At 36.2% G+C, this 15,094-nt stretch overlaps 1 protein-coding gene across 2 annotated transcripts in view; it reads right to left on the bottom strand.

The window, feature by feature from the left end:
- Positions 1-1,157: 1,157 nt before the first annotated feature.
- cdh11 (cadherin 11, type 2, OB-cadherin (osteoblast)) overlaps positions 1,158-15,094 on the bottom strand; it is a 43,382-nt gene continuing 29,445 nt past the window's right edge. The window contains exons 13-16 of one of the 2 annotated variants that reach the window (XR_013965319.1): positions 14,355-14,606; positions 6,600-6,751; positions 4,877-6,074; positions 1,158-4,709 (exon numbers count right to left, since the gene is read on the bottom strand). Coding sequence is in view for 1 of the 2 variants with exons in the window: in XM_080782638.1 (XP_080638764.1) it covers positions 5,706-6,074; positions 6,600-6,751; positions 14,355-14,606 (773 nt within the window). In the remaining variant the exon portion in view is untranslated. Of the gene's footprint in view, positions 6,075-6,599; positions 6,752-14,354; positions 14,607-15,094 lie in introns of both variants that reach the window. The other variant, XM_080782638.1, reaches the window with a different exon arrangement.

Genomic DNA, 15,094 nt, shown 5'->3' on the forward strand with positions numbered 1-15,094 from the left:
CTTCCTGCCTGTCCAATTGTCCATGAGTAGCTGTCTGTCTGTCTATGAGTAGCTGTCTGCCTTCCTGCCTGTCCAATTGTCCATGAGTAGCTGTCTGCCTGCCTGTCCAATTCTCCATGAGTAGCTGTCTGTCTGCCTGTCTATGAGTAGCTGTCTGACTGCCTGCCTGTCCAATTCTCCATGAGTAGCTGTCTGTCTGTCTGCCTGTCTATGAGTAGCTGTCTGCCTGCCAGCCAGCAAGTTGGTTAACAGAAAATAAATTGTTATGGCTGAGTAAAATAAAATACAATAAACACAATTTGCCTGAAAACAGATTACCCAGCTATGACCTTTTTCATGAAAAAAAATGAGTAGTGATATGGCTGACTGAGTAAAATAAAACAATCTACCTGAAAATAGATAGCTATAAGTGAAGAGCAATTTCCGCAATTTCCGCAATTACCATTTCCGCAATTTCCATTTCCGCAATTTCCGCAATTTCCATTTCCGCAATTTCCTCAATTTCCATTTCCACCATTTCCGCAATTTCCGCAATTACCATTTCCGCAATTTCCGCAATTTCCATTTCCGCATTTCCGCAATTTCCGCAATTTCCGCAATTTCCATTTCCACCATTTCCGCAAATTCCGCAATTACAATTTCCGCAATTTCCATTTCCGCAATTTCCATTTCCATTTCCAACTATTAATGGCAGCTGGGTTTCATCATTCAAATAAAATAGAATTCTGTCCGTTTAGCTATAAAATTATGTCAGGGAATAGGGATACACAGTAGCCTATATGTCTTTCATTTGCATTGCATTGCTTTTATTTTCGTTCGAGTAATAGTACAACTCTAATAGTATTACTTATAATAATGTAATTAAAGATAACTTCATTCAGATTTATTTATTTTTATTTCATTTTCCAGATTTGTTTTTCTTATTTTTTTTAGATTTTCATTGGTGGGCCAGTCATAATGGTCCCGCGGGCCTGATGTGGCCCGCGGGCCTGAGGTTGAGTATCACTGGGGTACGATATGATGATGAAAATGATGAAAAACGAGGATTAAATTTTTTTTCTCCAAAAATTCAAAAAACGATGGCTGACGGGCACGTACAGGTCTAGTAATAATAATAATAATAATAATAATAATAATAAATGTAAAACACACACACATTTACATGTTTTATAAAAAGAGCATTTATTGAAAAGTTTTTTTTTCTTCATTTTCTGGCTTCTAGATAGAAGCTTGTAATAAAGCAACAGTACGCAATGTTCTGAAAATATAATGGTGTGATGCTGCGACTTTTTTTTTCATTTTATCTTAACATGTTTTTTCATCGTAATAACTGGAATATTCTGCATGTATACTAAAAATAAGAACTTTTAAAATTGTACAAATCGGTACCATAAAAGTGGACAAGAGAATAAAAAGGAGGCGTTCTTCGCAGATCCACCAGGAAGAGGGAAAACATATTACAAACATCGAAATAATGAGAAAACAAGAGAGTTTACACCGAGACAGATCAATCTATCTGACATTTATTCATCCAACCAGGTCTGTAACCAAATGGACCCTTACAGGTCTGTAACGCTGAAAGTGTAACACATGGAACCAATTGGGTAAAGGTCCATTTGGTTTCATGTGTTATACTCTCAGAGTTACAGACCCGTAAAGGTCCATTTGGTTTCATGTGTTATACTCTCAGAGTTACAGACCCGTAAAGGTCCATTTGGTTCCATGTGTTACACTCTCAGAGTTACAGACCCGTAAGGGTCCATTTGGTTCCATGTGTTACACTCTCAGAGTTACGGACCCATAAGGGTCCATTTGGTTCCATGTGTTACACTCTCAGAGTTACAGACCCGTAAGGGTCCATTTGGTTCCATGTGTTACACTCTCAGAGTTACAGACCCGTAAGGGTCCATTTGGTTCCATGTGTTAAACTCTCAGAGTTACAGACCTGTAAGGGTGCATTTGGAACCCCAATAGGAATGATTAAAGGGAATTGTTAAGGAACCAGAATCATCATCCAATAGGATTAGACTAACCCTCCAACCCTCCAATAGGATTAGGGTTAGGCTAACCGTCCAATCAGATCATTTGGATTCCTGTGAGAATTGTCACCAACAGAAAACAATCTATTTTAAAATGATCAGATACATTTCTGTCCCAGTGTAGCTGCGTTCAAAGAAATAACAATACTTTCCATAATAATAATTATAATAATTATAATAATAATACAAAACAATGATCATCATAATATAATAATAAAAAAGAAAAGAAAACTACACTCTTGAAAAAAGCGTGACGTCGTCGGCATATTAGTGAATGCAGGGGGGAGGGGGGGGGGGGACAACATCCTGTGTTCATTTATTTGTCCTTCTATCTATTTTTCTCAGATGTTTTCCAGCAGCTGTCAGCTATTATCCGTTAGCCGTTAGCATTCAGCCGTCAGCCGTCAGCTGTCAGCTGTCAGCCGTTAGCCGTTAGCTGTTAACAGTGGCGTGAGTTGATGCAACACACGTCACCGTCAACACAGCGTCAAAAAAAGAAAAATAGAAATACACTCACGTACACCCCTAAGAACCCCTAAGAACAAACACATTTCTTAGCTTGTGTGGACAGTGTACGAGGAGAGTGCACGAGGAGAGTGCACGTTGGATATACAGTATCTCTGCTGTCTGTAAGAAACCAGCTATTGTCCAGTAGATGGAGTTAGGAGGTTTTTAACCATTACTGTGGAGATAGGGTTACCTCTGTAAAACAACTGCCCTCTCCAGACCACGAATGCAGCGTTTACTACATGGTGTAAGAAATGCTAAATGCCTCTCTTTTCCTTTCCTTTCCATACCGGAAGGAAGGCAGCGTTCAGGATAATTGCTTTTTTCCCTGAAGTCTCCTGAACTTGAACACAGTATTTTGAGTGTTAGGCGGTTTTGTTTTAATACTTCAATAGCACTGATGTATATAAACAAATGGAGATAGTTGGTTTCTTCCAGACTGATTTAAATAAACATGTCTGTCTGGGTTCATTTTAAAGTACAGTCTGTCTGGGTTCATTTTAAAGTACAGTCTGTCTGGGTTCCTTTTAAAGTAAGTCTGTCTGTCTGGGTTCATTTTAAAGTACAGTCTGTCTGTGTTCATTTTAAAGTACAGTCTGTCTGTCTGGGTTCATTTTAAAGTACAGTCTGTCTGTCTGGGTTCATTTTAAAGTACAGTCTGTCTGTCTGTCTAGGTTCATTTTAAAGTACAGTCTGTCCGTGTTCATTTTAAAGTACAGTCTGTCTGTCTGGGTTCATTTTAAAGTACAGTCTGTCTGGGTTCATTTTAAAGTACAGTCTGTCTGGGTTCATTTTAAAGTACAGTCTGTACTGTGGAGTTTGTGTCTCTCACCCTGTGCAGATTGTAAAGGCTCATACATAGTCTGGATTTACGGTGGTTAGGTGACCACCGAACTACAACATGACGTCACGAGCCACAGTGAAGAGCAAACCACCGCCACCGCTCCAGCCCATCTCTCTGTTTTTACTCACCACCGCTCAATGTTATTTCAGCTCCGGTGGTCAGCTCACCACCGGAGCGGTGGTCACCTCATCACCGAAAATCCAGACTATGAATAGGCCTTTAGTTGCTTGATTCATGATTTAGACACAGATATTAATAATAATTTCATCACACACGCCACCCCTTCCTATACAAAGTCCATTTATACCATGGTAGATTTACTGCCTTTGGTTCTGATGTCCTTCTAATACGTATAAATATTATTATTATTTATTTTTTTCCAATAACTTTTTTGTTTATTTTTATACTTTTTGGGAAAACAAGAAAGAAAAAGTTGAAAGTTGAAACATGGTCGCCTCACGTATCAGAAGGACGATATCAGACACCAGAAAATTCAGTTACAACAAGCTTGTATTGGAACGGGGCGTGTCTCATAAAATTAGTATCAAATATTGAAATACTGAATCTGAAACTTAAAAAACTGTCACGTCTGACCCCAAACATGTTGGAAGTGAAACATCCATTTAAGTATAAGGCGATATTTACGTAAGATTCCATGTTGTTGTTTTTCTAAGCTCACAGGTTGATCGTGGTGAACTCTCGGGAGAAAACGTGATGTTCGATTGGTCGTTGGACGTGATCCGTGGTTGTGGAAGGTGATTGGTTGATGTGGACTGGTGAGGGGGCGTGGTTAAATGGGGTTATGGTGTGATTGGTGGATATACGGTGACATAACAAAACAAAGTGAAAAATCTCATCCACAGATTTTTTTTCTTTTTCTCTTTCTTAATTGTTCAGTTTTCTCTCCTTCTCTTCATCGCCATCTCTGAATCCAGAGCTTTTCCACACATGGCACTGTTTATTTGATTTTATTTCAGTCTGTGTAATGCTACAGGGCGTTAGCTACCTAGCTAGCTAGCTTCTAGCTAGCTAGCTAGCAGTCATACTCTTAACTGCCGTATTGTTGTTTGTTTGTCTCTTGAGTTGTTGTCTATTTATTATAAGGCCACCACTTCACAGTATCAACAACCCAGAGTCCGTCCGTCCCCTCGCACAGAAACCACCACAAACATGAAGTAGACATATTCACGTTTCTTAACCTACTCGAAGCTTCTGGCTCCCAGCCAGCCACTGTTTCATTGGGCTCCAGCCAATGAGGGGGACAGTCCACAGAAAGGTCAACCAATAGCACAGCGGTTCTCAAAGTGAGGTCCAGGGACCTCATGGTCCAGTGGGTCCACTCAGAGTTACAGGACAAAAGGGATCACATGGTCCAGTGGGTCCACTCAGAGTTACAGGACAAAAGGGATCACATGGTCCATTGGGTCCAATCAGAGTTACAGGACAAAAGGGATCACATGGTCCATTGGGTCCACTCAGAGTTGACCACATGGTCCATTGGGTCCACTCAGAGTTGACCACATGGTCCATTGGGTCCACTCAGAGTTGACCACATGGTCCATTGGGTCCACTCAGAGTTGATCACATGGTCCATTGGGTCCACTCAGAGTTGATCACATGGTCCATTGGGTCCACTCAGAGTTACAGGACAAAAGGGATCACATGGTCCATCGGGTCCACTCAGAGTTCTGATGATAGAAAAGTATTATTTTGTCCGACAACCGACGTTCAAGTTTCCGATTCTCACGTCTTCACAACAACAGAGGAAAGAGGGGAGGGGGGGGGCTTGGGGGCGGGTTCATCTTGTGTGTAACACGGTAAGTCCCGGAGACTTCCAGACGGTGGCGCTATTATCCCATTTACTGTTTCCTATTAAACCTCTTCCTGTTCATTTCCCACGTTAGACTGCTGCTCGACAGCCGTCAATCAATCAAAAACGAGCCGATCAGATGAAGCTGTGGGGGAATGGAAAAAGGGGGGGGGGGGGGTACGGCAACTTTCTGCTAGTCGCGTTGATGACACTTCCTGAAAGCTATGCCCGGTCATGTTGGTCCACAAGATGGCGACGCTTTGAGGGGCGGGGGGGGGGGGGGGGGGGGGGGTACTTCATTAACTTCTGTCAAACTTTCCGGGGACTTGATCAGGTGGGGGGGGGGGCGTCACCAACCTCGAGCTCTAGATAATCCTATTCCAGATATTTGGGGGGTGGGGTGGGAGGTGAGGGGTGGGGTTTTGGGGTGTTAAGAGTCCTCTCCATCGTCCAGCTCACTCCCGTGCAGGTCTTTGGGGTGTGGGGTTAGGGCTTAGGGGTGGGGTTAAGAGTCCTCTCCATCGTCCAGCTCACTCCCGTCCAGGTCTTTGTTCCCGTAGAGGTCGGCCAGCCGTTTGAAGCGCGGTCCCCAGCTCTGCAGGTAATCGTAGTCCAGATCCGACTCCGTGGTGACCGACTCCAGGGAGCTGAGGGAGCCGGCCACGGAGCCCCGCCCCTCGTAGCCGTAGATCTGGATGGAGTCATAAGGGGGCGCCGTGGGGTCGCCGTCCGCCTCGGCGATACGAGACTTGATGAAGTCGTCAACGTCGACGCTGTTGGCGGCCGGGTGGCGCCCCCCGCCTGGCCGCAGCGGGTACTGCAGCTCCGGCTTGATGTCCTTACGGGGCAGGAAGCCGTTGGCGCCATCTGGGTTCTGGAGACGGGAGGAGGGAGAGGAAGTGTTGTAGTGTAGTAGTGTTGTCCAGTAACATAGCATAGCATAGCATACCGTAGTATGTAGCATAGCATACCGTAGTGGACCTGTAGAGTAGCATAGCGTAGTGTAGCATAGCATACCGTAGTGTACCTGTAGCGTAGCATAGCGTAGCGTACCTGTAGCATAGCATAGTGTACCTGTAGCGTAGCATAGCGTACCTGTAGCATAGCATAGTATACCTGTAGCGTAGCATAGTGTACCTGTAGCGTAGCATAGCATACCATAGCGTAGCGTACCTTTAGCGTAGTGTACCTGTAGCGTAGCTTAGCGTAGGGTTAGCGTAGCGTCCCTGTAGCGTAGCATAGCGTAGCGTAGTGTACCTGTAGCGTAGGGTTAGCGTAGCGTACCTGTAGCGTACCATAGCGTAGTGTACCTGTAGCGTAGCTTAGCGTAGGGTTAGCGTAGCGTACCTGTAGCGTACCATAGCGTAGTGTACCTGTAGCGTAGCTTAGCGTAGCGTACCTGTAGCGTAGCGATGTCGAACGCCTCAGTGTCTTCCTCTCCGCCTCCCTCGTCATCATACGTGATGATGTTTTCTCTGATGTCATCGTCCTCCAGAATGATCAGCGGGATCTTGTGCTGCCGCCGCAGAGCCACGAATAACACGACGATACCTTTAAAACAATAACAGAACACCTTTAACACAATAACAGAACACCTTTAAAACAATAACAGAACACCTTTAAAACAATAACAGAACACCTTTAAAACAATAACAGAACACCTTTAAAACAATAACAGAACACCTTTAAAACAAAAACGGAACACCTTTAAAACAATAACGGAACACCTTTAAAACAATAACAGAACACCTTTAAAACAATAACAGAACACCTTTAAAACAATAACAGAACACCTTTAAAACAATAACGGAACACCTTTAAAACAATAACAGAACACCTTTAAAACAATAACAGAACACCTTTAAAACAATAACAGAACACCTTTAAAACAATAAGAGAACACCTTTAAAACAATAACAGAACACCTTTAAAACAATAACAGAACACCTTTAAAACAATAACAGAACGGATCACTATACTGTACGAATTATTAGTATAGTATTAGTGTATCTTATCCAGCAGAATGAATAGTATTAGTATAGTATTAGTGTATCTTATCCAGCAGAATGAATAGTATTAGTATAGTATTAGTGTATCTTACCCAGCAGAATGAATATTATTAGTATAGTATTAGTGTATCTTACCCAGCAGAATGAATAGTATTAGTATAGTATTAGTGTATCTTACCCAGCAGAATGAATAGTATTAGTATAGTATTAGTGTATCTTACCCAGCAGAATGAATAGTATTAGTATAGTATTAGTGTATCTTACCCAGCAGAATGACTAGTATTAGTATAGTATTAGTGTATCTTACCCAGCAGAATGACTAGTATTAGTATAGTATTAGTGTATCTTACCCAGCAGAATGAATAGTATTAGTATAGTATTAGTGTATCTTACCCATCAGAATGACTAGTATTAGTATAGTATTAGTGTATCTTACCCAGCAGAATGAATAGTATTAGTATAGTATTAGTGTATCTTACCCAGCAGAATGAATAGTATTAGTATAGTATTAGTGTATCTTACCCAGCAGAATGAATATTATTAGTATAGTATTAGTGTATCTTACCCAGCAGAATGACTAGTATTAGTATAGTATTAGTGTATCTTACCCAGCAGAATGAATAGTATTAGTATAGTATTAGTGTATCTTACCCAGCAGAATGAATAGTATTAGTATAGTATTAGTGTATAGTATTAGTGTATAGTATTAGTGTATATAGTATTACTGTATATAGTATTAGTGTATATAGTATTAGTGTATCTTACCCAGCAGAATGAATAGTATTAGTATATTTTTAGTGTATATAGTATTAGTGTATCTTACCCAGCAGAATGAATATTATTAGTATAGTATTAGTGTATCTTACCCAGCAGAATGACTAGTATTAGTATAGTATTAGTGTATATAGTATTAGTGTATAGTATTAGTGTATAGTATCAGTGTATATAGTATTAGTGTATATATTATTAGTGTATATAGTATTAGTGTATATAGTATTAGTGTATCTTCTCCAGCAGAATGACTAGTATTAGTATATTATTAGTGTAGTATTAGTGTATCTTACCCAGCAGAATGAATAGTATTAGTATATTATTAGTATAGTATTAGTGTATCTTACCCAGCAGAATGACTAGTATTAGTATAGTATTAGTGTATATAGTATTAGTGTATATAGTATTAGTGTATATAGTATTAGTGTATCTTATCCAGCAGAATGACTAGTATTAGTGTAGTATTAGTGTATCTTACCCAGCAGAATGACTAGTATTAGTATAGTATTAGTGTATATAGTATTAGTGTATAGTATTAGTGTATATAGTATTAGTGTATATAGTATTAGTGTATATAGTATTAGTATAGTATTAGTGTATCTTACCCAGCAGAATGAATAGTATTAGTATAGTATTAGTGTATCTTACCCAGCAGAATGACTAGTATTAGTATAGTATTAGTGTATCTTACCCAGCAGAATGAATATTATTAGTATAGTATTAGTGTATCTTACCCAGCAGAATGACTAGTATTAGTATAGTATTAGTGTATCTTACCCAGCAGAATGAATAGTATTAGTATATTATTAGTGTATCTTACCCAGCAGAATGAATAGTATTAGTATAGTATTAGTGTATATAGTATTAGTGTATCTTACCCAGCAGAATGAATATTATTAGTATAGTATTAGTGTATCTTACCCAGCAGAATGACTAGTATTAGTATAGTATTAGTGTATATAGTATTAGTGTATAGTATTAGTGTATATAGTATTAGTGTATATAGTATTAGTGTATATAGTATTAGTGTATATAGTATTAGTGTATATAGTATTAGTGTATCTTATCCAGCAGAATGACTAGTATTAGTATAGTATTAGTGTATATAGTATTAGTGTATATAGTATTAGTATATCTTATCCAGCAGAATGACTAGTATTAGTGTATCTTACCCAGCAGAATGACTAGTATTAGTATAGTATTAGTGTATATAGTATTAGTGTATAGTATTAGTCTATAGTATTAGTGTATATAGTATTAGTGTATATAGTATTAGTGTATATAGTATTAGTGTATCTTACCCAGCAGAATGAATAGTATTAGTATAGTATTAGTGTATCTTACCCAGCAGAATGAATAGTATTAGTATAGTATTAGTGTATCTTACCCAGCAGAATGAATAGTATTAGTATAGTATTAGTGTACATAGTATTAGTGTACATAGTATTAGTGTATATAGTATTAGTGTATCTTACCCAGCAGAATGAATAGTAATAGTATATTATTAGTGTAGTATTAGTGTATCTTACCCAGCAGAATGACTAGTATTAGTATAGTATTAGTGTATATAGTATTAGTGTACATAGTATTAGTGTATATAGTATTAGTGTATCTTACCCAGCAGAATGACTAGTATTAGTATAGTATTAGTGTATATAGTATTAGTGTATCTTACCCAGCAGAATGAATAGTATTAGTATATTATTAGTGTAGTATTAGTGTATCTTACACTTAGCAGAATGAATAGTATTAGTATATTATTAGTATAGTATTAGTGTATCTTACCCAGCAGAATGAATAGTATTAGTATAGTATTAGTGTATATAGTATTAGTGTATCTTACACTTAGCAGAATGAATAGTATTAGTATATTATTAGTATAGTATTAGTGTATCTTACCCAGCAGAATGAATAGTATTAGTATATTATTAGTGTAGTATTAGTGTATCTTACCCAGCAGAATGAATAGTATTAGTATATTATTAGTGTAGTATTAGTGTATCTTACACTTAGCAGAATGAATAGTATTAGTATATTATTAGTATAGTATTAGTGTATCTTACCCAGCAGAATGAATAGTATTAGTATAGTATTAGTGTATATAGTATTAGTGTATCTTACACTTAGCAGAATGAATAGTATTAGTATATTATTAGTATAGTATTAGTGTATCTTATCCAGCAGAATGAATAGTATTAGTATAGTATTAGTGTATATAGTATTAGTGTATATAGTATTAGTGTATCTTACCCAGCAGAATGACTAGTATTAGTGTATATAGTATTAGTGTACATAGTATTAGTGTATATAGTATTAGTGTATCTTACCCAGCAGAATGACTAGTATTAGTATAGTATTAGTGTATATAGTATTAGTATTATTATCCAGCAGAATGACTAGTATTAGTGTAGTATTAGTGTATCTTACCCAGCAGAATGAATAGTATTAGTATATTATTAGTGTAGTATTATGAATGAATGAATGAATGAATGAATGAATGAATGAATTGAATGACCTTTATTTATATAGCACCCTTCTCAGCACGAGTGCACAGGGTGCTTTACAATAGTACAAAATTAAAACTATAAAAACAGCAGCAGCCATTTTCACAGGGTCAACAGTGAAAAAAAACATAGCAACAAAAATAAAAATAAAAACACACAGATAAAAACACAAACAGTAGAAAAACATTAGTATTAGTGTATCTTACCCAGCAGAATGAATAGTATTAGTATAGTATTAGTGTAGTATTAGTGTATCTTATCCAGCAGAATGACTAGTATTAGTATATTATTAGTGTATCTTACCCAGCAGAATGAATATTATTAGTATAGTATTAGTGTACATAGTATTAGTGTATCTTATCCAGCAGAATGAATAGTATTAGTATAGTATTAGTGTAGTATTAGTGTATCTTACCCAGCAGAATGAATAGTATTAGTATATTATTAGTGTAGTATTAGTGTATCTTACCCAGCAGAATGAATAGTATTAGTATAGTATTAGTGTATCTTACCCAGCAGAATGAATAGTATTAGTATATTATTAGTGTATCTTACCCAGCAGAATGAATAGTATTAGTATATTATTAGTGTAGTATTAGTGTATCTTACCCAGCAGAATGAATAGTATTAGTATATTATTAGTGTAGTATTAGTGTATCTTATCCAGCAGAATGAATAGTATTAGTATATTATTAGTGTAGTATTAGTGTATCTTACCCAGCAGAATGAATAGTATTAGTATATTATTAGTGTAGTATTAGTGTATCTTACCCAGCAGAATGAATAGTATTAGTATATTATTAGTGTAGTATTAGTGTATCTTACCCAGCAGAATGAATAGTATTAGTATATTATTAGTGTAGTATTAGTGTATCTTACCCAGCAGAATGAATAGTATTAGTATATTATTAGTGTATCTTACCCAGCAGAATGAATAGTATTAGTGTAGTATTAGTGTATCTTACCCAGCAGAATGAATATTATTAGTATAGTATTAGTGTACATAGTATTAGTGTACATAGTATTAGTGTATCTTACCCAGCAGAATGAATAGTATTAGTATATTATTAGTGTAGTATTAGTGTATCTTATCCAGCAGAATGAATAGTATTAGTATAGTATTAGTGTATCTTACCCAGCAGAATGAATAGTATTAGTATAGTATTAGTGTATCTTACCCAGCAGAATGAATAGTATTAGTATATTATTAGTGTATCTTACCCAGCAGAATGAATAGTATTAGTATATTATTAGTGTAGTATTAGTGTATCTTATCCAGCAGAATGAATAGTATTAGTATATTATTAGTGTAGTATTAGTGTATCTTACCCAGCAGAATGAATAGTATTAGTATATTATTAGTGTAGTATTAGTGTATCTTACCCAGCAGAATGAATAGTATTAGTATATTATTAGTGTAGTATTAGTGTATCTTATCCAGCAGAATGAATAGTATTAGTATATTATTAGTGTAGTATTAGTGTATCTTACCCAGCAGAATGAATAGTATTAGTATATTATTAGTGTAGTATTAGTGTATCTTACCCAGCAGAATGAATAGTATTAGTATATTATTAGTGTAGTATTAGTGTATCTTATCCAGCAGAATGAATAGTATTAGTATATTATTAGTGTAGTATTAGTGTATCTTACCCAGCAGAATGAATAGTATTAGTATATTATTAGTGTAGTATTAGTGTATCTTACCCAGCAGAATGAATAGTATTAGTATATTATTAGTGTAGTATTAGTGTATCTTACCCAGCAGAATGAATAGTATTAGTGTAGTATTAGTGTATCTTACCCAGCAGAATGAATAGTATTAGTATATTATTAGTGTAGTATTAGTGTATCTTACCCAGCAGAATGAATAGTATTAGTATAGTATTAGTGTAGTATTAGTGTATCTTACCCAGCAGAATGAATAGTATTAGTATATTATTAGTGTAGTATTAGTGTATCTTACCCAGCAGAATGAATAGTATTAGTATAGTATTAGTGTATCTTATCCAGCAGAATGAATAGTATTAGTATATTATTAGTATAGTATTAGTGTATCTTACCCAGCAGAATGACTAGTATTAGTATAGTATTAGTGTATCTTACCCAGCAGAATGAATAGTATTAGTATATTATTAGTGTAGTATTAGTGTATCTTACCCAGCAGAATGACTAGTATTAGTATAGTATTAGTGTATATAGTATTAGTGTATCTTATCCAGCAGAATGAATAGTATTAGTATAGTATTAGTGTATATAGTATTAGTGTATATAGTATTAGTGTATATAGTATTAGTGTATCTTATCCAGCAGAATGAATAGTATTAGTATAGTATTAGTGTATCTTACCCAGCAGAATGAATATTATTAGTATAGTATTAGTGTATCTTATCCAGCAGAATGAATAGTATTAGTATAGTATTAGTGTAGTATTAGTGTATCTTACCCAGCAGAATGAATAGTATTAGTATAGTATTAGTGTAGTATTAGTGTATCTTACCCAGCAGAATGAATAGTATTAGTATATTATTAGTGTAGTATTAGTGTATCTTATCCAGCAGAATGAATAGTATTAGTATATTATTAGTGTAGTATTAGTGTATCTTACCCAGCAGAATGAATAGTATTAGTATATTATTAGTGTAGTATTAGTGTATCTTACCCAGCAGAATGAATAGTATTAGTATATTATTAGTGTAGTATTAGTGTATCTTATCCAGCAGAATGAATAGTATTAGTATATTATTAGTGTAGTATTAGTGTATCTTACCCAGCAGAATGAATAGTATTAGTATATTATTAGTGTAGTATTAGTGTATCTTACCCAGCAGAATGAATAGTATTAGTATATTATTAGTGTAGTATTAGTGTATCTTACCCAGCAGAATGAATAGTATTAGTGTAGTATTAGTGTATCTTACCCAGCAGAATGAATAGTATTAGTATATTATTAGTGTAGTATTAGTGTATCTTACCCAGCAGAATGAATAGTATTAGTATAGTATTAGTGTAGTATTAGTGTATCTTACCCAGCAGAATGAATAGTATTAGTATATTATTAGTGTAGTATTAGTGTATCTTACCCAGCAGAATGAATAGTATTAGTATAGTATTAGTGTATCTTATCCAGCAGAATGAATAGTATTAGTATATTATTAGTATAGTATTAGTGTATCTTACCCAACAGAATGAATAGTATTAGTATATTATTAGTGTAGTATTAGTGTATCTTACCCAGCAGAATGAATAGTATTAGTATAGTATTAGTGTATCTTATCCAGCAGAATGAATAGTATTAGTATATTATTAGTGTAGTATTAGTGTATCTTACCCAGCAGAATGAATAGTATTAGTATAGTATTAGTGTATCTTATCCAGCAGAATGAATAGTATTAGTATATTATTAGTATAGTATTAGTGTATCTTACCCAGCAGAATGACTAGTATTAGTATAGTATTAGTGTATCTTACCCAGCAGAATGAATAGTATTAGTATATTATTAGTGTAGTATTAGTGTATCTTACCCAGCAGAATGACTAGTATTAGTATAGTATTAGTGTATCTTATCCAGCAGAATGAATAGTATTAGTATAGTATTAGTGTATCTTACCCAGCAGAATGAATATTATTAGTATAGTATTAGTGTATCTTATCCAGCAGAATGAATAGTATTAGTATAGTATTAGTGTAGTATTAGTGTATCTTACCCAGCAGAATGAATAGTATTAGTATAGTATTAGTGTAGTATTAGTGTATCTTACCCAGCAGAATGAATAGTATTAGTATATTATTAGTGTAGTATTAGTGTATCTTACCCAGCAGAATGAATAGTATTAGTATATTATTAGTGTAGTATTAGTGTATCTTACCCAGCAGAATGACAATGCAGGCCAGGATGGCGATCAGAGCTCCCGTGCTCAGCCCGGCCGGGAGGACGTAGGGCTCCACGTTGCAGGACAGCAGCGTTCCGTGTCGGTCGCAGGAACACACTCTGATGGTCAGCGTCTGGGTGGAGCTCATCGACACGGGAACGCCGTTGTCGTTGATCTCGATGGGAAGATGGAACACGTCCTGCTGGGACCGCACGACTTTACGGAGAACCTGGACGGACGCAGTGCTGTCTGTGGAGCGGTAAGATTACGTTACAGTCGACCTCATGCCATGTCGGAACATATGTCGGTCAGGGAGAAACCTCATAACTCCATCTATACAGTTTATACCATGTTGGAACACAGGCCGGTCAGGGAGAAACCTCATAACTCCATCTATACAGTTTATACCATGTTGGAACACAGGCCGGTCAGGGAGAAACCTCATAACTCCATCTATACAGTTTATACCATGTTGGAACACAGGCCGGTCAGGGAGAAACCTCATAACTCCATCTATACAGTTTATACCATGTTGGAACACAGCCGGTCAGGGAGAAACCTCATAACTCCATCTATACAATTTATACCATGTTGGAACACAGCCGGTCAGGGAGAAACCTCATAACTCCATCTATACAGTTTATACCATGTTGGAACACAGCCGGTCAGGGAGAAACCTCATAACTCCATCTATACAATTTATACCATGTTGGAACACAGCCGGTCAGGGAGAAACC

Source organism: Protomyctophum bolini (assembly GCF_963924005.1).
Source record: "Protomyctophum bolini genome assembly, chromosome: 14".
In the NCBI taxonomy this organism is placed as follows: Eukaryota; Metazoa; Chordata; class Actinopteri; order Myctophiformes; family Myctophidae; genus Protomyctophum; species Protomyctophum bolini.